Source organism: Xiphophorus maculatus, chromosome 24 (genome assembly GCF_002775205.1).
Source record: "Xiphophorus maculatus strain JP 163 A chromosome 24, X_maculatus-5.0-male, whole genome shotgun sequence".
Classification (NCBI taxonomy): Eukaryota; Metazoa; Chordata; class Actinopteri; order Cyprinodontiformes; family Poeciliidae; genus Xiphophorus; species Xiphophorus maculatus.
Window position 1 is genome coordinate 12,706,486 of NC_036466.1, and position 24,490 is coordinate 12,730,975.

The 24,490-nt window shown below is 42.6% G+C and overlaps 1 protein-coding gene across 1 annotated transcript in view; it reads left to right on the top strand.

Moving 5' to 3' along the window:
- The first annotated feature begins 372 nt into the window (after positions 1–372).
- The window catches only part of LOC102226260 (aryl hydrocarbon receptor-like), a 46,577-nt gene continuing 22,459 nt past the window's right edge, over positions 373–24,490 (top strand). The window contains exons 1-2 of the mRNA XM_005807375.2: positions 373–836; positions 13,827–14,014. Of these exons, the coding sequence (XP_005807432.1) occupies positions 778–836; positions 13,827–14,014 (247 nt within the window). The 5' untranslated portion in view covers positions 373–777. The remainder of the gene's footprint in view (positions 837–13,826; positions 14,015–24,490) is intronic.

The window sequence follows — 24,490 nt, forward strand, 5'->3', positions numbered from 1 at the left end:
GGAAGATGTTTTCTCAGATTATCTGTTTCATATTATACTGTCACAACATGGTGATAGTTTTAACAAATGTGTAAAAAAACCTTTTTTTTAATAAAAGTTACATACAGCAGCTTTAAATGTGACAAAAACCAAAAGTAAGAACGATTTGTACTACATATAAGCTATAACTATTTATTTATACATCAAATAAGGTTTTTATTGTTATGAAAGTATAGATTTACGAAGTTGAACAGTTGTCCAAGTGTGATTGTTACAAAACTCTTCTTAAGGTCTTCCAGGGAGATAGCGCCTGTGTATTCCCTGTGCGGCTGCGGTCGGTCTACCTTAAATATTTCCGCTCTGATGTTACAGTGACACATTACGCCGCTGCTCCGCTCCGTCAAATCACAACGGGGGCGCCGCCGCCGCAGTCTGAGGTCTTCAACCCTCCGAGGGAACCCCTTAAACTGCTCAGAGTTCGGACTTTTGTTCGGATGATACCGGAGTGGAGACGCTCGAACAACCCAAGCATGACAAGTTGTGACGGTTTGCTACGTCTTGCCATGTCGGCGTAGCGAGAAAAGTCCGGAAAAGTCTCCGCCGTCCGTAACAACAAGCCGAGCTGTACAGAGCAAAGCCGTCGAGTATTTCCCTAATCTTTCGCTGTTATTATCGGTTTCATTTTGATTTTTTTCGGGGAATGTACCTTTTCTGAACCGGTCTGGACGTGTTGAGGTGTTTTTAACGTCGGGATAGCTCTACTTTGTTCTTATTTGGACGTTGTTGCGTCGCCGCACCATGTTGCCGAGCACGGCGCAGTACGCCATGAAGAAACGGAAGAAGCCGGTGCAGAAAACGTAAGTTGACCGAAGAATAACTTCGCTAAATTGTTTTATTAACAACTGGTTACGTTCTAATCATGGTCATTTAAACACATTTTCCCAGTTTTTGTGCTTTTCTTGGCTGCTGAGGAAGTGAATCTGATTGTTTTAATAACAACTTGGCTCTAAAATCTGTTTATATGTGTTTGGATTTTAAAAACAAGAAGGCGCAGCTTTACAAACACATCCAGACCAGTCAGCGCTTTGCAGCCTGTTGTTACAGAGTCATACAGCTGTAATAAACCCTGCTGTACTCTGTGTGTCGTGAAGTTGGGAAATATCCCAACCATCTTTTCGATCCATTTATCCCCGCATGGCCGGGTTCCGCATTTTAGGGGGAAACCTTCTTGGTTTTCTAGTTGTTTGTGTTTTTCTCTGGATTTCCGCTCTGCGGACTCTCTGAAGGGTCCGTGAGCGTAACGTGAGATAAACCTTGAATATTTCAGGTGAGTTTTGTCCGAATGAAGTAACTGGATCTCTTTGTTAACAGCCAGACGCCCACATTCACACACATCTCCTTCCTCTGCTGCAGCATTGTCAACAGATTCGCTCATTTTGTTCATGTGAACTCTGTGGACCCTGCATTGATCTCAGTAAACCCATAAACACTCACAGTAATCCTCTGTTGAATATAAGGAGCCATTATTGAAAACCATTTGGTGTGTTTAGTTCCTCTGGATTTGGATTTGCCTCCCATGCTGCTTCAATAAGCCAAGATGGCCGCTGGTTCTCCTTATGTAAACAGATTTGACTTGTTGTTCTGCCAAACGCACCACAGCCAGGTGACATGCCAGCGTCTCGCTGCAGGACTCTGTACCGTGTCTGCTGCTGTGTTTGTCTTTGACCTGTTTGGTTGGAGCAGAAATGTCCTGTTGCTGCAAAACAAGCCCACAGTACCACCCCTCCACCACCATGCTTCCCAGTTGGTTTGAGGTCTGACATGCTGCATGTTAGAGCCAAGCGTCTTTACTTTGGTGCAGTGGTGTGCAGGTTTGGATACATTGATTATTCAGGGCTTCGGTTTCTGTTCTTCTCTTTAAAGTGTCTTAAGATGTTCTAGGTTTGCACCAGAAGGAATCAGTTTGTTGCAGCATGTCAGAGGTTTTTGAAAACTCTCTAAAACTGTTTCTCTGTTTGATTATTCGTCCAGAGAGGATTTAATTTAGTGTTTTTCAGGCCAGCTAATCAGGACCTTCTATTTCTGATCCGTCTTTTTGGTTTGAATAATTTGGTTTTGGTCTAAACTGACCACAGTTATAAAGTTATAAAAACACAAACTTTAGTGTTCTGTTAAACATTTTTCCAGCTTTATCCTGATATCCAGAACTTGCACACTACAGTGGACCCTGAGTGGATACTTTAGACCTCGTAACTTCCTGTTTTTATAGTTCAAATGCCAAATTTACACAACTTTGGATTAATATGCATCTTAGCGCTACTGCAGAAGCTAACATCTACAGTCTTCCTTACCTCTTGCAGCCAATCATCACCAAGGAAATGAATGATGCTCCTGGGTTATATAGTATGTTAGTAGCATTGAGTCTCAGAATATTTCAGAAAAAAATCTGCAAATTTTGTGAATACTGAACCTCAAAGAGACATAGATCCATTGTAGTCAAATATGGATCTGAAAATAACAAAACTAATATTTTTAACCAAACAATGAATTAAATCAACCAAACTTAAAGTTGATTTGCCTCCTTAAGGATTAAAATAAACTGTTTCTTACATAAATTTGAACCCAGGCTGTAGTGTTGTGTTTTAATAACAGGGAAATTGTGTATTTCTTTTGCTAAATATTCATAACTTTAAAGTTTTTCCTTATTAGTGAACAAAATGCTGCAAAGCAACAGATAGTCGTCGGTAACCCTGATCCTAATCGGTCTGTATGGACCAAAATGAGGGATCGATGTGCAGAAATAAATCAGCTTCTCAGAGTGTAATAAAAGTCATTTTTAGCCGTCCTCCAGCCGCTCCAGGCTGCTTTAACCCCTTTCTGTTTCCTCCTCTCTCATCTAAATGGTTTATAGTTCAACTTCTCAACAAAAGCAGAGCAAACGCGAGCCGCTCCGAACCGTCTGAGCGCAGATCCGTGGCAGAACCCCATCCAGAACCGCGGTTTCAGTGTGTGTGTGGCGCTACCTGCATTAATCATAATCAGGACTTGCAGCGAGAGCGCTCTCACGCAATGTTTCCACGAGGGAGGAGGGAGAGCGGGAGGATGGCGTAATCTGAGACTCGCTCACTATTTTTTCTCCTCCTCCTCTGACTGCCACAACATACTTTTTTCCTGTCTTTCCTTATGTCTTTGTGTGTTTTGTTGAGGAGGTGGGGGTGTTTTTTTCTTCCCTCCCTCGACTCAAATTAACATAGTTTTGTGTCACGCAAACGTTACATAAGTCTGCCATGTTCGGGGTTTTAGGAAAAGTGTCTCCCAGGGAGTTTATCTTTCTTTATTTGTAGGGAAATGGAGCTGGTTGGGCGAGTTCTGCGCTCACTCGCTCTAACATGAGCAGAAAAGTTTCCATTTGTGGTGATTTCTGTGTGAGTAAATGCACCAGCATCACGAAGCAGAAAGGTGAAGCCTGAACAGACACCTGGACGCAGGCGGAGGCTCCAGATGTGGCGGACGGTGTGAAAGTTCATCCCTAACATGTTGGAGGCTGAGGTCACGGCTCTGCAGGCTGCTCAGCTTCCTCCCACACATTCATCACAGCAGCCGAATACTTCTGAGGTTGCTCACTCACTTCCTCTCTGACAGCGGACTTTTCTGTCCTTTACAGAGATAAGACGCTTGGTTCGTCATTTAGATCCTCTCCAATCGATCTGGAGGAGAAAGAAGCTGCTGAAGTATTTCTGCCATGATTTTAAACACAATACAGTTGCATTAACCACATTTATTGGTTGTGGTTACGTGTGTGTGTGTGTGTAGGCTTCCCACAGATTTTTAACCCTTTTTCTTTGAGCCTATTGTTGAGGTCGGACACTGATGTTGGACGAGAAGGTGAGACTGAGGTTGGAACAGGAGGAAGTTGTTACTAGAAGAGCTCAAAGTTTGATAATACGAGTTTATCAGAGATTAACTGAGTCAGACTTATTATTATTATTAAGGAGGTATAATCTGACGCTATCTGGACGGTTTATACAAAGCAACAAAGGCAGAACATTGAAGGAAACGGTTCACTTTACTGAGCTGAAAGGTTGGATGTTTCTTGAAGTTGCTCCTGCTACAGACGGGTTTCCATCCAGGTGTTTTCCCTGCAACACTTTAACGAGTGTGTTCTTTATGTCAAAGGTGAGATCAGTGGTTCTGCTCCAGACGAGATTTTATTGGCTTGGAAAGACTCCAAAAGAGACACTGGGACTTTCTGAATGCTGTGTGCAGGTAAAGCAGAGGTGTGTTTGTGTTTCTGTTTGAGGGGATCCAGTGGGTTTAGAGCCCAGTACCTGTGCAGGTGTTTACAGGTTAGCTTAGCACCTGATCCAGGACGGTTCTGATTGTTTTGCGGATGCGTCACGTGACGCCTGCCGGTTTTTATTGTCTGTGAACAAATGCGGCTTACCCAGATCAACCACAGAGCTCAGCCACATTAAAATCAGCCTCTTTAGTAATACTTATCTGCTGTTTTCATTCCGCAAACACATAGAGCTCTGCAAAACAACACAATTAGTCATAAAAACAAGATTCAGGTCAGAGGAGGAAGCAGGTTGCTTGTTTTTATTGCAGCACTTCTCCAGATAAGATAAGGTCTGAAAACTTCTTGGTTTACATTTCTAATAAACGCCCTGAGGAGTCCCGCTTTCAGCCGCTGATTGGAGCGGGTTCTTGTGCAGCCCGGCGGTCAGATGCTGGTGTTTGGTTTGGGTTTGTGGTGAGGTCACGCTGCAGTGAGTGTAACGTGTTAAGTGAAGGGACAGCTGCAGCAGACGCAGCGTCTCCCTCTGTCTCTCATGACTGACATGTGATGGAAATCAGGCCCTCAGCTTTCTGACCAAACACAAGCAAAAAGGACTCTTTGTGCTTCAGAGCTGATGCTATAAAAAAGGAAGGCAATGTGTGGAGGACTTGAACAGAGATTTTAAAGGCGGTTTAATCTTTTCTGAGTTCACTTTGTTTTTAAAGAAGCAGCCAGTAAAGCAGAAACTATTTGGATGCTTTTAGGCTGAAAAACCAGTAAATTCCTCACATAGTTTCCATGTTTTTCTGTAAAAAGATGCATTATATCATCAACAGACTATTAGTGCACGACTAAAGCCAATATGTGTGATTGTTGCTGATATTTGTGATACTCTGAGTGTTGAGTTGCAGGTATTTCATTGGCTCAGGTGTGGTGTTTTCTGACATGAGCTCAAATGATCCTCCTGTTTCTGGATCATAACTGCAGCAGAGAACGCCGTGTTTAGTTTCTATTGTTCTGAAAAGGTGCTGCTGCCCCGTCACGGACAAAGTGCCTTTGTGAAAGCGCAGGAGAGAGTTTCTTCAAGTCTAAAACACACACACACACACACACACACTCTCTCTCCCGTATAATGCAGAGCGTTTTCTTCAGCTCACTCGCCCCTTCCAGGACAGATCTGCTCGATAAGATGAGGAGCAACAACACTGGCTGCTCATTGTTCTTGCAGGGAACGCTGTCAGGAATGCAGCGATAGTCATCTCGCCTTGATTCCAGATATGTCGAGCACCACAGTTTTATTTGAAACAGATGTCTTATTAACAAGACAGGAAAGGACACTTTTAGACATTTATTTCACACAAATACACATTTTAGTGCTGCACATTAAACAGAGTGTGTGACACATTGTGATTTATTTATTCTGGAGGAGAAATGTTGAGTTAAAGACCTAAGCTGTGTGGTAGATGACAGCTAGTGACAAAAACACTTCAGTTCTGTTCAGGTTCTGACCAGCATTGTCTCCCCGTTTCCTCAGAGTAGCTTTCAGAAAGCAGCAGTGGATGGCAGCAGTTTATGTCAGTCATAAATATTTTGTGCTCGTTAATCAGACGATGTCGTTGTAAATTAAATGGTGGAGGATTTTATCTTTCTACAGATAAGAATTTGTGTGTAATCAAGATTTGTATTTGTGGTTTTCCGGTTTGAGCAGAGCCATGTGAGGACACGTTGAACTGAGCTCCGACTGGACCCTCAATTTTGGCACGAATTAACTCAATTTCAGCGCTGGTCTTGCATCAGACTAAGAACATTACTTCTTAAGGGAGCAAAAAGGTAGGCATACACCAGCAAAATGCCCAAACATCGTAATCCCCAAATCGAACCCCAAGAAGCTAATGCTAGCGGCCATGACGAAGTGCTAACTGCTATTGGTGGACTGCGCGGTGAACTGATGGCCACGCTAACAACTACGGCTAAGGTTCACACAGATAAACTTCAAGAATTACAATGTGCACTGGGAAAGATAGAATCCAAAATTGATGACACCATGGGCCGCGTTGCGGAACTTGAGACTGCTACTGCGACCCACTCGGATTCGATCCATGCTATGGAGGTAGACATATCGGCCATGAAACAAGAGCTAGCAACCCTGAAAATTCGCTGCGAGGACCTGGAGGCCAGGTCCCGTCGATGCAATCTGCGTATCGTGGGTGTAAAAGAGGGGCGTGAAGAGGGGAAGCTTATGTCTGGCTTTGTGGCTGAACTTCTGAAGGAGACATTACAGCTTGCTTCGACTCCACTCCTGGACCGGGCACACCGCACTCTGCGCGGTAAACCAGTCAGCGGAGACGCGCCTCCGCGAGCCATCGTGATCAAATGCCACTACTTCAACGAGAGGGAGGCTATTTTGAGGAAAGCAACAGGGAGTAAACAACTTACCACCAAGGACGGCGACAAGATCTTGGTTCTCCCTGATTATACTATGGCTGTCAGTAAACAACGTGCAGCTTTTAACGAGGTCAGGTCTCTCCTGCGGGGTCTTGAGCGTGTCCGGTATGGCCTTCTTTTTCCGGCTACGCTCAGGATCACCACCCCGGAGGGTGAAGAGCATCGCTTCAAAGACCCTTTAAAAGCAAAAGAGTTCATATCCACAAAGCTCTCTTCGGGGAAATGAGTACCGCCCGGGTCGGACGAGCATGACCGCTGCACAGTTGAGGGGTTTTGTTCTTTCTTTCAATCAATGGGGGTCCAGTCGGGTCCAGGCTGTCATGGTAAGCGGATACACTTACGGGTGTAGAAACTGTAAATACCGGGACCCGGTGGGAAGCTCACACGGAGCTCCCTTCCCCCCCTTCCTGTTCTTGAGATTTAATGTTTTATTTTGGATCTGCGGGAGAGGGGTCATGAATACGTCAGTTTTTGTGTTCCAAGAGTTATGGAGTTTGAGGTTTGTGACTGTGTTCTTTGGTTTGTTTAATTCCACACATCCTTTATTATATTCTGTGTATTTACTCTGTTTTATATGGTTGACTGCTTTTGTTGCGTGGGACACTGAGCTGAGATTTGACAAACAAACAAGATGGCTTTACAACTCTATCAATTCAAAGAGTTATGAGTGTTTGCAATAGGTTTGAACCAGGAGTGGCATGGGTTAGCTGGAATGTGAGGGGTCTCAATAATATAATTAAAAGAAACAAAGTATTTATACATCTTGATAAGTTGAAGACCAAGATAGCATATTTGCAAGAAACGCATCTGTTAAACAAAGAACATAACAGGCTTAAGAGAGGAGGTTTCACCCAGATATATCATTCTAACTTTAATGCTAGAGGCCGGGGGGTAGCTATCCTTATGCACAGGGATGTCTCTTTTGAGGAAACGTCCGTCATCAGAGATAGGGATGGTCGCTTCATTATTGTACAAGGTAATCTATTCAATATTCCTGTTGTTCTTGCTAATATTTATGCTCCAAATTGGGATGATATGCAATTCTTCAAAAACTTGTTTTCGCTCCTCCCATGCTTGGACTCGCACAATATAATCATAGGCGGGGATTTTAATTGTGTTCTGGACTCTTCTATTGACCGATCAAATCTGATACAGAGGACTGGCCAAGTGAGCAACAAAGCAGCTCATTGCATCAACTTATTCATGCGGACGTACGGCGTTGCTGATCCTTGGAGAGTCAAAAATCCAACCTTGAAAAAGTTCTCATTTTTCTCCCCCCCACACAAGTCCTATTCAAGAATCGACTACTTCTTATTGGACCAGAAACTCATGCATATGGTGGCTTCAGTTGATTATGAAGCCATAGTCATTTCAGACCACAGTCCTGTTATAATGAAAATGCATTTTACTGGCCACATAACACCTCGAAAAATCTGGAGGTTTAATGCCAGACTATTGACAGAACAAAAATTTGTGGATTACATTAACACTCACATAGATATATTTTTTGAGACTAACAGCTCTCCGGACATTAGCTATGGAACACTGTGGGAAACATTTAAGGCATACATTAGAGGGCAAATTATCTCTTACAGCGCAAACGACAAAAAAAATAAGCTCCAACGCATGTCTGAAATTAGTGACAGGCTTAAAATTATCGACCAGTGTCAGGCATCCGCAGCGTCAGACATCTGCTGGGAAGAGAGAGCGCTCCTTCAAGCAGAATTTGATCTCCTTATGAATGAAAAAGCAATAGAGATGCAACTAAACCTGAATCAACAACACTTTGAGCACGGTGAAAGAGCAGGTAGGATGTTAAGTCATCAGCTGAAACAAAAGTCTGCAGCAAGATCCATTTCAGCTCTCAAAGAGGAGGGAGGGGAGATAACTACGGACCAAAAGAAGATTAATATGCAGTTTGTGTCATTTTATAAAGAATTATATTCTTCGGTCAGTCCAGATCCAAACATGATACATAACTTTTTCAAGCATTTGAGGTTGCCTACGTTGCAAGAGTCAGACAGGGCTACTATTGAAGGGGACATACAACTGGTAGAAATTGACCAGGCAATTCAGAAAATGAGAACGGGAAAATCTCCAGGCCCTGATGGCTTCCCGATCGAGTTTTACAGATGCTTCTCTGCCAAGCTTTTGCCCCACCTATGTAATGTCTATACAGAAGCATTTAGAAAGAAGGCTCTCCCACCTACAATGACACAGGCTAATATATCCGTACTGCTCAAAAAAGATAAAGATCCACTCATATGCGAATCTTACCGTCCTATAAGCCTACTCTGTTGTGACTACAAAATACTCACTAGGACTCTGGCGGACAGATTGGAGAAAGTGCTAGATAAGATTATTCACCAGGACCAAACTGGTATTTGTATTGTATTGTATGTATTTACCAGGCGGAGATATTGTGCCAGAGGTCATCATGTCATTAGATGCTCACAAAGCTTTTGATAGAATTGAGCATAACTACTTGGTGAAGGCTCTTGAACATTTTGGGTTTGGGCCGTGTTTTCGTTCGTGGATAGAACTTGTTTATAGATCTCCACTGGCTGCAGTTCGGACAAATAATATTGTGTCAGATTATTTTCCTCTTTCTCGCGGGACGAGACAGGGATGCCCCTTATCCCCCCTGCTATTTAACGTAGCCATAGAACCTCTAGCTGTTGCACTCAGGAATGATCCAGGGGTGATGGGAATTAGTAGAGCAGGACAAATCCACACTGTTTCATTGTATGCCGATGACCTCCTTCTCTTTCTGGCTGACCCATGCAAATCCATGCCTAATGTTATAAAGTGCATTGAGGAATTTGGGAAGATATCGGGATACTTGATTAATAGAACAAAATGCCTTGTTTTTCCTGTCGGTGATAGAGCGAGCAAGATGCCCCAAAACTCTCTTCCGTTTACAGTGAGTTCTGACAAATTCACGTATTTAGGAGTGAATATAACCAGAAATTATAAAGATCTATTCAAACATAACTTTATTACTGCCTTCAATCAGTTTAAACAGGATATGGAACACTGGTCATCTCTCCCTCTATCTCTGGCAGGAAGGATAAATTCAGTTAAAATGGTTATAATGCCTAAACTGTTATTCCTTTTTCAGGCAATTCCAATATTTATTCCTAAATCATTTTTTAAAAAGCTAGACAAGATAACCTCAATGTACATTTGGAATAAAAAGATTCCTCGTATCAGAAAAGAGTTTTTGGAGAGGCGACGGGAGGAGGGAGGACTGGCCATGCCGAATTATATGCACTTTTATTGGGCTGCTAATGTCTCTAAACTTTGTTTCTGGTTTAAGCCAGCAGAAAATGAGGCGGTGCCCATTTGGTCACTGATGGAACAAAACTCTTGTAAATCTGGTTCGTTGGCCTCAGTTGTTTGCTCGCCACTGCCACTTGATAAACGACTAATTACAATTAACCCAGTTACCTTAGGGGTAATTAAGATCTGGGAACAGCTTAGGATCCATTTCAAACGAAAACAAGGTCTCCTAGCAGCGCCTATATCAATGAATGCCTTGTTCCCACCTTCTCTAATTGACTCTGCTTTCCATGCCTGGGCAAATAAAGGGATAAGCACTGTGGGAGACCTGTTCAAAGATGGGCATTTTATGTCCTTTCAACAGCTGCAGAATTCATTTAGCCTATCTTCTTCGAACTTTTTTAGGTATCTGCAGTTGCGAAGTTTTGTTAAAAAACACTTCTCACAGACGCTCCAAACTCCAGACTCCAATTGGATTGATGGGTGCCTGGAGGTGGACCCCAAGAAGAGAGGGGCCACATCAAAGGTATACGCATTAATTCATACAGCGGCTGCACCCTCATTAGACAAAATTAAAGAACAGTGGCAGCTGGAGTTGAGATTGAGAATAACTGAGTTGGAGTGGCAGCAGGCAACAAGGCTTATTCATGATTCATCAATATGTATCAGACATGGTTTAATACAATTTAAGGTGGTTCATAGACTTCATTTGTCAAATAGTAAACTCGCAAAGTTGTTTCCAGGATTGAATGAAGCGTGCCCAAGATGTAAAAGCGAGAAAGGCACTCTTGGTCATACGTTTTGGGAATGCCAAAAACTGCAGACCTTCTGGAGAACTATCTTTAAGACCCTGTCGAAATCTTGGAATATTAATATTCCGCCGAATCCTCTTTCTGCAATATTTGGGGTTGTTCCTCGGACATGTTGTGTGTCCACCCGACAAGCTTCAGCTGTAGCCTTTTCCACATTGGTTGCTCGTCGACTCATACTTCTATCATGGAAAAAAGAGGCACCCCCCTCCTATAAACAATGGATTAAGGACTTGCTTTCAAATCTCAAAGTTGAACAGCAGAGATATGCTGGGCAGGGCTCTGTGGACAAATTTTACAAAGTATGGCGACCATTCTTGTGTCACATTGAGGGACGTCCAGCCAATCAGTCAACCCAGCATGAAACGAACTAAGTCAACCTTCCCTTTTATTTTTTTATTTTTTTATTTTATTTTTTTTTTTATTATTTTTTTTTTTTTTTTTTTAATGGATGTGTGGATGCGAATGTTTGGGTTGTTAATCTACTTTGTTGAAAACCAATAAAAATATTCAATTAAGATTTGTATTTGTGAAAATTTGCCTTGTGGTTTTTTATAGATGCAAAGTTTTAAAAAAACTACATATAAACGTTTGATATGAAAGTTCTGTTTTGTAAAGAAAGCAACCTGTTTTCAGTTTGTAGCATCGGCCTGGCTTGGCTTGTGGTTTTTCATCATTCATATATTATACAGCTTGTTATATTTTATAAAGTCTTACCTTCCAAAGCGCTGTCACTCTTTAAAAAAGCATTTCAAATTCTATTTTGCTTTAGAAACCAGCTGAAGGCCCGACTGTGACTGATGTTGTCAGGATTTGTGGGTTTTCTGGCTCTGAAATCTGAACTGTGTCTTTAACCTTCACACACGTTGGTCACTCTGTTAGTTTCAGTCGGGGCTCCTGGTTTTTCCTCTTATTTTGAAACATATTGGCCTTGAGACGCACCAGTGTAACAATTTGGACCAATCCCAATATCCAACTCACTGCCCTGCACTGATTCTCAGATCTTTGCGGCGATTGGTAAAATTGATGGATGAGATCGATTTCTCTTATAAAATCGGCCGATTCCGACGTCAACGCCGATATTTGTTGCGTCTTTTATTTTGACAGAGTCAGATGATCATGGATGATAAAATACACTCTCACAGGGAGCCATCTTGAAACTGGTTGATGAGCGTAACCAGTGGAAGCAGAGGATTCCCATCTTTTGCCAGCCAGTGAATGCACCGTCTGTAGGTGGCCAGTTTGTTCTAGTCTCTGGATCAAACGGTGAAGTCAGAAGAAGCTTATTCATGTGAAAACATGATTTATAAACGTTGGCAACCGGTTGAGAAACTCTGAGTAACAGTAAGACTCACAGATCTCCTGACTGAGATTTAAGACGTTTCAAAACGTCTCCATGGCGACCATTTCATCTGTTTTTGTTTGAGATTGAAACAATGGTTGATTTTATTACAGCAGCTCTCTCTCTCTCTCATCATCTCTTCTCTTAATGTGAATATTTAATGTCAGGAAACTTCATTCAGTTACGCTGTAGCATTACAACGTCCCACAAAACACAGTTTACTGTCAAAAGAAAGAAATTGCAGTAAATAAATATATTTATTCTTTTATTTTCAGGTTCAGTTTTAGAGAGAAGCTTGTTTGATCATAGTGATAATTGAGTATTTCTGGTATTTTTCCCCTCAATTTTTAAGATTTAAATTTTGTAATGCATGTTCATTTCTGTCTTTTTAATTATTATTTTTTAAATATATTTTTAATTTGCCTTTTTAACTCGTCCCGTCTGGCAGTGAACAATCAGAGCTGCTGTCTGAGTTCCCAGGAGAAACCCAACAGATTTCCTTCCACAGGTGGCGCCGTTGCAGATTTAACTCTCCGCTTGTTTTATTCGTTATTATTCTGCAGAGCAGCTGGAAGCTGTTTAACTTAAAACCAGCATGTCAGAGTTTTACTAAAAGTAAAAAATGGACTTTAATCAAGGTTTGTTTATCATCACTGATTGCTTAGCCAGATATTTGGCTCTTCTTATTCCTTATTTAGCTTTTCTCTTCTTCTTTTTGAGGAGTTTTGTGTTTTTTTTGTCAACTAAAAAAGCTGAATCTGAAGCATAACAGCTAACAGGTTGATGGATTTTGAGTTCCTCCCACTAACATCTTGCTGAACTTGTTGCTCTGCTGCAGCCTCAGCTGACCTCTGACCCCTTCAGAGCGTTCTCCTCTGAAGCTGATTTACCTCTGTGTGAGCCCCACCTGTAGCTGTGAGGTCAAGGGTCGCATGCAACCCAGAAAAGCCTGAGGGAAATCTGTTTCATTTATTTTTTTTGTCTTTAAAGAAAAGCATGTGTGTTGTGGTTGCCATGGAGATTTAAAGAGGCAGTTGATAATGAGCAGATAATGCTCAGCTTCTGGATCTGCTCTCCGTCAGGAGGCGGTAAACAAGTCCTGGAAAACAGCTGACCTCATTCCCGCTCACCTGGTTCCCATGGTAACCGGGGCTGAAGCAGCCTCCCTGCGGAGAGCTGAGGCGGTGTGTGATTTTAAACTGATAAGGGCAGCAAGAGGGCCGAGCCTGTTGTTTTGTGGTAATATTGTGATAATGATTTGATTTATTTATTATTATTATAAACACTCCTACTTATTTGTTTGTATTTATTGATGCTTTGTTGAACAAAATCGGAGAAAATAGTAAAACTAATAACTCTGACATTAATTAATCATGAGACTGAATCAAAATTCTCACCATGAATTGAGATTTATCACGATAAATGATGATCGGTGCCCCCAGTTCTCGTCTGTATGGTTTTGCACACAGAGATGTTTGCATGTTTTCCCTCCTGCAGCGAAGCGACGATTAGAAGCAGCTGTGGATCTCTGACGCACGCAGACGTCCGCTTCAGTTGCACCTTCAGCGCTCGTTCTGGTCTGCACGACCTTTCTCAGTCAAAGCCGACCTCCGGCTCCCAGCGGAGAGCCGCTCTGCTCCGATGTGGGAACCGAGCGGACTCTCACTGCTGTTGGTCTCTCTGTCCGCAGGCCCAAGCCGCCTCCGCCCGACGGCACCAAGTCCAACCCGTCCAAGCGCCACCGGGACCGCCTCAACGGGGAGCTGGACAAGCTCACCAGCCTGCTGCCGTTCCCGGAGGAGGTGCGGGCGCGGCTCGACAAGCTGTCGGTGCTGCGGCTCAGCGTCGGCTACCTCAAGGTCAAGAGCTTCTTTAACGGTGAGTGTTGGGTCAGCGGAACGCAGCCTGAGATACAGTGGATGGTCTAGTCAAAGCCCAGATCTAAATAAACCTGAGAATCCGTGTCAGGACTTTCATCAGATCTGGCAGGCGGTTATGTTGGCGTTCGTTTTAAAAAACTGCCTGCAGTGCACTGTAAAAACACAACATCTCACCAAATATTTCTGTCTGGTTTCTGCAAACATCTTAGTCCATGTCTTTAACTAACTTAAAGACAAGTTAGTTTTGTCTTTAAAAAAGACAAAACCTACTTACAAGTAATTTTTCAGTTACATAGGAGCTTGTTTTTAGTAAATCATTCCTTAATGTTGATGAAAAAGTACTTCTTATAAGTGAAATAACGTTTTCATCAACATTAAGGAATTATTGTCCTAAAACAAACTTATATTTATTGCTAAAAAGTAGCTTTTAAGTTCAATTGTACTAAAATATTTCCTCCAGAAACTAGACAGAAATACTTGGTTAGATTTTGTGCTTTTGCCATGTAGAAGAAACCGAGCCCAGATCTTTTCCAAGAAGGCTGGAGCTGAAGCAGAGGAAGTGTTTGTTTTGTTAGCGAAGCAGAGGAAGAACGATACTTTCTAACTCCTTCTGAAAAGACAAATGTGTCCTCCGGGGCTCAGCTGATTATTTATTTGAAAGTAAAACCTCCTCTATTTCTGTCATCATCGCGTGTCGTCCAAAGATCGCGGAGGGTTTGGCTGCTGAGCTTCCAGGAAACTTCCTGACTTTGTTCTGCTGCTCACATCACATCCAGCGAAGCCGGAGCTAAATCTGACCCCTCCGGCTCACCGTACATTTACATCTGGCCTCCTCAGCAGCGGCAGGTGTGAGGTGGAGGCAGCGGAGGCAGCCTGCCGTCTGAAACATGAAGGAAACCGTCCGGTTGCAGATATTTGTGCTGCAGAGAAGCAGATGGTGATTGGAGGAGGTGAAGCATGACCACATCACAGAAAAATGAAACCGCTGCTGCATCAACTGGAGCTTTTGTTCTTCACTCTGAAGACTAACGCCCCATCCTCTGCAAAACAGAACCTTTTGGGTCTCGGTTCTCTCCTCTCGTGACCCGTTGCCAAGGGAAACGCACAGCCAAGTCTGCTGCCTCGGGATCATCATTTATTGGCAGCGCTGGGTGTCTGGTTACCGTCAGGCCGACGCCGCGGTTCATGCAGCACTGTGGGCCGCTGCAGTCACGGCGCTCTGTCTGGATGTGAGTGGAGCTAGCTGGATGTGAGGAGGTGTAATGACAATAATTTTCTGCCATAAGTTATTATTCTGCAGGTTCATTCCCTCCCCTGTAATTTTGAAGCCAAGCCGTGTTCACATGGGAGCTTTTAAGACCCGCAAAGAGTCAAATAAAAGCAGACATTAAAGGCAGGAAACAATTCAAGGTGGACCAGATAAAAGGACAAGGTCAGATTTAACTGAAAACAATAAAACATCAGACTTTAAACAGCTGAAAGTCACTTCATAAAGTTAAGTTTATAAAGCTCTGTTAGAGTTCAGGATGTCTTTCTAATTCTTTTGATTTGACTGGACGTGATTCCTCCACAGATTTAACATTATGTATGGTTTTATTATCCTTAACGAGATGTTTGTCTAAAATTTTATCAGAAACAAACATCATAATTAAATAAAAAGGAACTAAATCTTCCAGGGTTATCAATAACATTGAGGTTACAAGTTACTTTCTGAAATTTTGCAAAGTATACGTTACGTTTAAAAAGTCTGACAAAAGCTATTCTGGAGGTTGATTTCACTGAACTTACAGATTTATTTTATAAGATATATAAACTACTTTTTCACAATTACCTGCAAGTTTTAGAAAGCAATAATTAAGTTTTGTCAAAGTTTTGGAAAGTTGCAGAAGTTTGGAAAGAAAAACTACAAGTTCCACACAGTTAAATAAAATCAAAAACCAGATTCTAGAATATTTATTTTAGAAAATTGTTAAATTCTGTAAATGTGACCTGTAAGATCTAGAAAGTAACCTTTAGGTTTTGGAAAGTAACTTGTAAGTTTAGGTAAATTCTGGAAAAAAGATCAAAATAATTAAAATGTTTCAGAAAAAGTAACCTGTAAGTTCTTCAAAGTGACGTTTAACTTTTGGAAAAGTCACCTGCAGGATGGAGACGGTAACCTGTCAGGTAAAAGATGCAATCTGTAAATTCTGGAAAAGCTCCAGAAAGTATCATGAGCGTTGAAGACGTTCCCATGTCTTCCTGGCTGGCCGGTCCCCCTCCCCTCCTGTTTCTTGATGCTTGTCAGGACCCCACTTAGCGATGAGGGACCAGGACAGTAACTAAGCAGGAAGTGCTTTGATCCTCCGGAGGGTAAACTCACCCTTGGCGTCAGGGGAACGCTGCATATTTTCCACACACTGTTTCAGCACTTAGAGCTGTAAACGGACGCCATGTTTAACGCCGCATGTCGGCGGCGTAGCCTTCACATGCGTCTCATTGGTGAGGCTGTCTGAAGCCGAAACCTTGGTTGTGTGAAGGCTCATGGGAAGGCCAGCGTTCGCTCCAGAAAGAGGAGCTCTCTGTCCGTCCTTCGTGTCCTCCATGTCTCCAACTTGTCCCCGAGCGTGGGGCGGAGCTGCAGGTTGGGGACTGGGGGCTGCTGGGAAACACCCGAGGGTTTGATCTCACATCCAAAGCGCACAACGTAGCCATTGTTCCAGTTTCTGAGGCAGACCTCCTTCATGTTCAGACAGAGCTCCGTTTTATCCTCACTGTCTCCGTCTGTCTTCTCTCTGACCGGAAAAACTCATTTGAACGACTTCACTACTAGAAACAGCCTGGTAGATGACCTACACACCATGTTCCTGTTCATGTGTTATCTAAACACACACACCACGCCCTGGGATGGATTACTAAACAAGGACAACACCAGGGGCCCCTAGGGGTCCAACTGTAACTGACCCTTGTACTCAAAGAGTACACAAAGAGTCACAACACAGCAGCAAATACCGAGAAAAAGTCAAAAATCACTAAAGGATGTTCCCCATTAGATGAACAATCAGAAATGAACCAAAAATGTTTCAAAAGTTTGCAGAAAAGAACGAAAAACAGATTGAAACGTGCCAGAAAGACATAAAATATCCTTAAAAACAACCAGAAAGAGACGAAAATATTCCAACACACTCACCAAACCCGTTCCAGAAATGTGCATAAACCGCTAAAGGATGGAAACATTTTACAGCACAACCAGAGAAAAGTCAGATACGACCCACATACCAACAAAACAAAGGAGAAAGAGATGAAGTTAGAAAGACATCGATGACAAACCAGAAAGACAGAGAACAGCAATTATGTAAAATATGGTTATTTAAAACCGGAAACAACTAAAAAATACTAAAAAAAACAAAAATACATACAAAATTTCTGAAAATCTAACAAAGCGACAAAAAGGAAATTTAGCTCATGACTAATCAAAGAAACTTAGTTTAGAAATCTTCAGGAAGAACATAAGGAACGGAGAAAGATGCCTAAACGTCTCAAATGATGCATAAAGCAAAGAAAAGAGACGAGCAGGAAAACAGGAGGATTTACAAATGAATGTGAAATATTTAAAAATATGCAAAGAAGCTTAAAGACAAAGAAGTCAACAGAAATGTTCTTCTATTAGCACCGTTTCTGTTGTCATGGATTACACTTTGCTAAATCCAGCCAGTGATGAAAACCTTTGTGAAAAGTAAAGAAATAAATCCTCGTCACTTAATGCAGCAACGTTGGAGGACTGCTTTGCTTTTTTTCAAAATATTGTTTATTTATGATGTTATTACAGAGATAAAAACAATTAATGTCTTCAGACGTAAATCAGTTTTAATTAAAAAGATAAAACCGGTCATTGAATTCTTAAAAAAAAACTGGACTTCACTGAGTGGCTGAGAGAGGAAAACAAAAAACAAAACCCAGAGTGGAAAACTGTCCACATCCCGACCAGAACACCAGAAATATGGATAATATAAACCGGAAGATGTAAAAACAAATCTTCAGCAGGACAGGGTTAAACCGATCAGATGGCTGTAGCAGAACAACGCGGATCGATTCTGGATGAAGCAAACACCTTCACCATGAGCAGGATGACAGGAGTGCGTGGAGAGGATCGGGTCGGATCGGATCGGGTCGGTTCGGGTCGGATCGGATCGGGTCGGTTCGGGTCGGATCGGATCGCCTCTGAAGTGTTGATTGCGGCGCTGAGGATGTTTCTAGCTGCCTTGAGTTGTAATTTGTGGTCTTTTAATAGCTCAGCTGAACTTCCCTCCTTCCCTGCGCATTAGGAAACCCACACTCTCAGTTCTGTGTACACACACTTTTTCTCTTTGTTGTGCGTTGATTTTCTCCCTCTGAATGCACACACACCCTTCCTCGCTGTCGCTCACGAGGTTTCCAGATGGAGGTTGGTTCTTTGTTGTCATGATTTCCTTCTCACTGATAAAAACATTCAACTTTCTCAAACTGCTTTTAGAAAACGGCTCACTGTGTTGATCATTTAAAGACAAACCCAAAGGAGTGGTGTGTGTGTGTGTGTGTGTGTGTGTGTGTGAACACAGTGTCCCCGCTGTGCTTCAACTTCTGCTTTTCCCTGCTCTTTGACTGACAGGCTATCATGAGGTGTCAACAGATGCAAACAGCCCGGTTTGGAGCAGGCGTTACATAAACACCAACCATTTTCAGCGCAGCAGCTGCTTCGGTTCTCTGCCTGCGTTAGCAACATTCGGTCGGGACCCGTCTACGTCCTGGATGAGCCTTATGAGCCACACTGAAGAGATTCTGGTCTCAGGATTCATGCTGGTTATAGAAGTCCAGGAATATTAGGGACTTTTTCCAGATCAGAGGTCAGCTGAGTGGCTTCCCTGCTGGTAAACTGCTGAGTTACTGGACGGCTGCCACGGCCGTCACATGTCGGCTTCTTTCTCATACAGGAATTAAAGCAGCCGCACGCTGTGAGGGGATACAGTCTGGATTCTGGTGGATTTTTACAGCTCACAAGGGTAGGCAGGAAGAATCGAGGCGGGTTTGTTCACAATTAAAACAGGAAGTAGGACGGGGGCGTAAAAGGCAACACACTTTATTAGCCAGTAAACAAATTAACTCATCTTCGACAAACTGAAATGCAAATACGTGAAGTAGCTGTCAGTGAACTTGTCTGAGTTGATTCAGGAATCGTTCAGAGGTTCGTTTCTTCATGTTTGATCTTCTCCATTGTGATCTGCGTTTCTACAGCAAACCAAACATCCTTCCTTCCAGGTTCCTGAACACGCTTTGAAACCAAAACGCATTTCCAAATGCTGCCAGCAGGTGTTAAGTTGGTGATACTAGCCAACCGGACAGCGTTTATAAACTAACGTTACCTGTATTTATAGATTTAGCCGCTGCAGCATCTTTGGGCCAAAATATCAAAAGTTAAATAAGCTACTCTCTGGATCTGATTTTCATTATTAAAAATAAATAATAGTCCAACTTTTTACTCATTTCTGCATTGATTATTGAGTATGAGACCAGTTGATGACGTATTACTGATTTTCAAACCCCAGCCTTGCTTTTCCGTAATATATATATATATATATATATCTTATATATCTTAATTTTCCAGAATGTTGGATGGATCATTTAGTTTTTCGCCAGATCACAACTTTCAGATTTGAGGTCTGATTTGATCTGCCTCCTTGTTTTAAAGCCGACCCTTTAAAAAATGCTATCATACTCTTAAAAAATCAAATTGAAATAAATGAGGAATGACTGCAGACTTTTACAGACTCACCAAAATATCAACAAAAGCTGTTCTTAGAAATTTCTATTCTCTCTATCAATTTGTTGCCTCAGTTTCTTTGTCGTTCATTTGTTTGCTGCTGAAGGAACTTCATCCAGTGTGGTCTGTTGTTCAGGGCAGAGGAAGAGGAAGAGGATTAAGAAAATAAAAAGACAGAACTGGTTTTTGCTGGAGTCTGAACACCAATATTTGTATTGGCAGAGGAGACAAAGTCCAATAAGAAGACCTTTAAACGACTGCAACAAACCGGTTCTGTCAACAGAATAAAACAAGGGATGGGAGGAGAGGTGGAGGCGCTTTATTCCTGTGGTAATGTGAGTGATGGAGGTGATAGCGATAGCATCGGACCTGCAGACCCTTGGCTCGGAGGAGCGCAGCCAAAACATGGCAGCCGGGCGTCGTGTAGAAACCTGCAGAGGCATGTGAGGAAGAGCAGCAGAAACACGCAGGCCTGCAGCCGCAGCCAGCACTGATTTAAAATCTGCTAATTGGCTCTTTAATCTCCAGATCATTTTATACAACAGTTTTTTTATTAGCCATTGAGAAGCAACCAGAGGAGCTCAATGCATGACTCAGTCAAAACCTTCAGAAAGAAGTGAGATAAGGGTTTGTTTTTAGCTCCAGATCTGCAGCCTGTTAAAGAAAGCAGCTTGTGGTGTCAGAAAACACAACTGTACTTGTTTATAAAGGGATCGTCTGACTCACAGGAAGTTGACTGTTGAGATAAGCGTCCTCCTGATTAACCTTTACACCGGTAAAACTGGTGCAAACAACTTCACGCTGAGAGTTCGGTAGAAAAAAGGAAAATGTTTTATTCAACTCCTGGTTTTAGTTGTCTCTCGTAAAGGCCTGATCAACTTTCTTTCACAAGCAACACCTTAAAGTCATCTTAAAGAGGAAGTGTGGTTATTTGACTCCAATCAGCAGCTAGCAGCAGACGGTCACTGTCAGCCATGTTGGTTTGATCTGGGTCATTTCTCTCATTTATCAGAATCTAATTGACCTCCATCAGTTGGATTATAGTCGTCACATCCAGTTAACAAATGATTTCCTAAATAAGCCCTTGAGATTGCATCAAAACGTTTGCAGCAATCCCCGTGATCAACATAACATGTTGATTCCATCGACCTGTTCACTTCACAGCAATCTCTCCTCAACGACCATGGTGCAACAGTGCATGAAGTTGCAGCAATCCCTCTGTCTGACTGAGCATGTGGTGAAACTGGACAGTTGATTCCATAGACGTGTTGCAGCAATCTCTCCTCCTGAGCACTGCATGTTGCAGCAGTGGATGGTTGATTGCATGGAGTCGTGATCTTTGCAGCAATCTATTCTTAAATTACATGAGTTTGTAAAAGTACACTGATGCACAACATGGAAAAGAATTGCTTTGTTTCAAGGGTCAGACAGACATTAGGAACATGTCACATATTGCAGGAATTGCTGAAAATAGATCTGGAGTTTTCTATGACTGTCAACACAGATGATAAAAACCCGTTTTTGATTTTAGGGCATTGCTGCTTAATTTATCAGATGCCTTTACTATTTAAAAAAAAACAAAAAATCAAAAGTTTCCTTTGAGTTGAAGTAGAATTGGGTTTTTTTCTGACAATATTTGAAAGTAATCCCCTGACTGCAGTAAAAGCCCACAGGTCTGTCTCAGAATGTCTCAAGCACTAACTCTGACTGGAATGAGCGCGGTGATACTCTCTGCTTCCTGAGAAATTTCACAACCTGCTCATCGTGTCGTCGCTCCAGCAGTTCCTGGAGCTGCGCAGGAAGTGACATGACGTGGCCAAAAAGCTGAACATTCAGCTCCCAACGCCTCGCACATTTCTACTTCTGTTCAGGTGAAAGTTTCCCTGAACAAACGGTTTAATTCAGAGCAAACACAGATTGATAGTCACTGTGACTCCACCTCTCGTTTTACGAGCTGCCTTCGCGTCTCGCTGCCAGACAACCAGCAGCTCTGTCTCCACTCTGTCTCTGCGTCCAACAGCTGAGCTTTAAGTAGCTAATTACCATGAGACACAGACGCAAGGCTGCGGCCGGCCTTATCTGCCTTTTGATCTCACCCCATGCAAATAAATGCTTTGCATTTTCATTTTGCTGCACTGTTCTCACCAACTTCATGGAGAAGCGTTCTGAATCCCCTGGACGCTCCAAGCTGACGCTCAGGATCAGATTTGTTGTTCGATTCAGTTCTGAGGTGTTTGAAACCAACAGTTTTTCTGTTTTCACTGAAAGTCAAAACCGCAGAGCAACTTTCACCCAGAGCTTGGTTAAGCGGAAGCCATGCGCTTGTGGAGAGCGGCAGCAGACACAGATTTCCTCGCAGCGCGGTGCGTGTGGACCGGAACGGATCCGGAGCGCCAGCGGTGCCGGCGGCGGCTCGCCTCCTCACAGGGAAACCTGTAAATCATGTCGACTCGTCTCAGGAAGTCGTGTTTGCTAGAGGAAGTGAGGGAGAGAGGAAGCGCCTGGGGCGAGGTTGGTGGTGTCAGCTGGAGCCAAACCCGGGTTTGGACTGAACCAGAACCAAACCGAAGCCTTTATCAGCAGCTGGCTGTCCTTCGTCCTCCTCAGTGTTTCTCTCCTCTTATCGGCTGCCAGCGTTGTGCAAGTTAACCCTCAACAAGAACTGGTGCTAAGTTCAGATCCACAGATTAAAACCTGATCTTTCATCGCTGCAGTTCTCCCTCTGACTGACACTAAACGTGTTCTCTCTGTTGTGTTTAAAGCACTCCAATTCAATAAAATCCACATTTTAATTTATTTTTATTAGAATCATAAACATCCCTCACACTTCAAAGACATCCCAGGACTTGATGTTTTTCCCTTCGACACATTTACACCTTCGGAAATGTTTTTATTTACATTCCAGCATAAACAGCAAAATATTAAACAATTTAGTGTTTTTGGCAGAAAATGTGGATGCTCTCTGCTGGCTTTCAGCCGCGCTGCAGCGTGGCTCAGACCGAGCCGTTAGTCCACAGATTCTATACTTTAACTAGGCCGTTCTAGAAGCTTTAGTGGTTTCAGATCCAGTCAGGATGTGTGTTAGGGATCTTTGTCCTGAGCGCTCCACAGTTTTCACATTTCAACCGTCCAGCTGCTGATTTGAGGTGAATGTCCACAGCATGCTGCTGCCACTACCGTGCTGGTGACTCCTCACACTGGTTCCTCCAAACTGGCTTGAATCTTTCACTATCTGCGAAACGGTTTTGAGATGAAAAGTTGTTGTCCAGTCAGGATGCAGAAGACCAAGCTGCTTCCTGACTCCACTTCCCCTTCTGTCCACCCAGATGTGTCAAAGAGAGCGTTTCCTTTCATTAGATAATCTGGAGACGGATGTGTTTTATATAACCGAGTCCATCCAGAGGTAACTCTGAGACATTTTCTAGTAATGGACAGCAGATTAGATTAGGTCTTTTTCTCAGCCAAACTGGCTGATATGAGGAAACCTGAGGGAAGAACTTCAGTCACAGTTTTCATATTTATGAAAAATAGAAGCACAGACTGAAATAAGCTGCTGCTGTGTTTCAGTGCATGTTTTCTCCTGTCGCCTGCGCAGGTCGACTATGCACCTGCTGCTGATTCCCACTCCCAGCATGCACAGCGGCGAACCCTGCGCTGCTGTGACGGACTGACTGGGATCTCCCAGCAGCCACTGAGGTTCTGTGAACGCAGCGCTGCCGTTCTAATGACAGGGAATCCAGTTTGGTCGGATTTTTATGGTGGAAAATTACTGGCAGCGCGACTGCCACGCCTCTCTCCTCATGAATGAGAGTTTATATAGGCAGCCGGGCGAGTGTGTGTGGATCGTTAAAGACACGAGGAGCTGCCAGAAAACACACGGCGCTTTCACACACTCAGCTTATCTCCAGCCGCTGATTCACACCAGAGTCTTCAGGGCGATAAACAGCCTTGGAGCTTCCTGCTGAAGCATCGCTCAGTCTGAGGCTCATCATGCTGCTACGTTAGCATCAGGCTAACGCTGTGATCCTGAGCAGGAGATCATTCTGCCGGTTTGGACTCAGATTTACTCAAAATTCCTAAACAGGAAAACCTCTGAGACTCACGTTGAGTTTTAGCTTCATTTAACCTCAGAGGCTTTCAACAGGATGTCAGTAAGAACTGCAACTACTGATTGTTTAACAATTATTCAGATTTTTCATTTTACCACATAAGAGTATTTTATTGTGTTTAAAAATACATAAAATATTTCAAATAAGCAAATAAATAAATAGAAAAATAATTTTTTTACATTCCTTTAGTGAATATTTGATCATTAGTAGCAAAGGATGCATCTGCAGCTAAAAAGGTCTAAAATAAAAAAAATTGATCTGGCCTTTCTGAAGCTTGAGGTTTTGATATTTATTGGACTAAATATCAATACAGTGTAGAATTATAGAAATAATTCTGATTATTTGTAGGATTAATTTATTAATAAGGTGGAGCTAAAACCTGGAGAAGCTAAAACTTGATGAGCTATGTGTAGAACATATTTCTAGATACACTTATTTATTTTTTTGCATCTTAAATGCAAAATGTGAATATTTTTTTCCAGTTTTGTTTTAATTACTGCTCTGGGAGTTTTGTTCTTTCAGAACACACTCTTGTTCTGAGTCTTTACCGGCCCAGTGTGGTACAGGTTTTGTTTTGACGTGTGTGTGG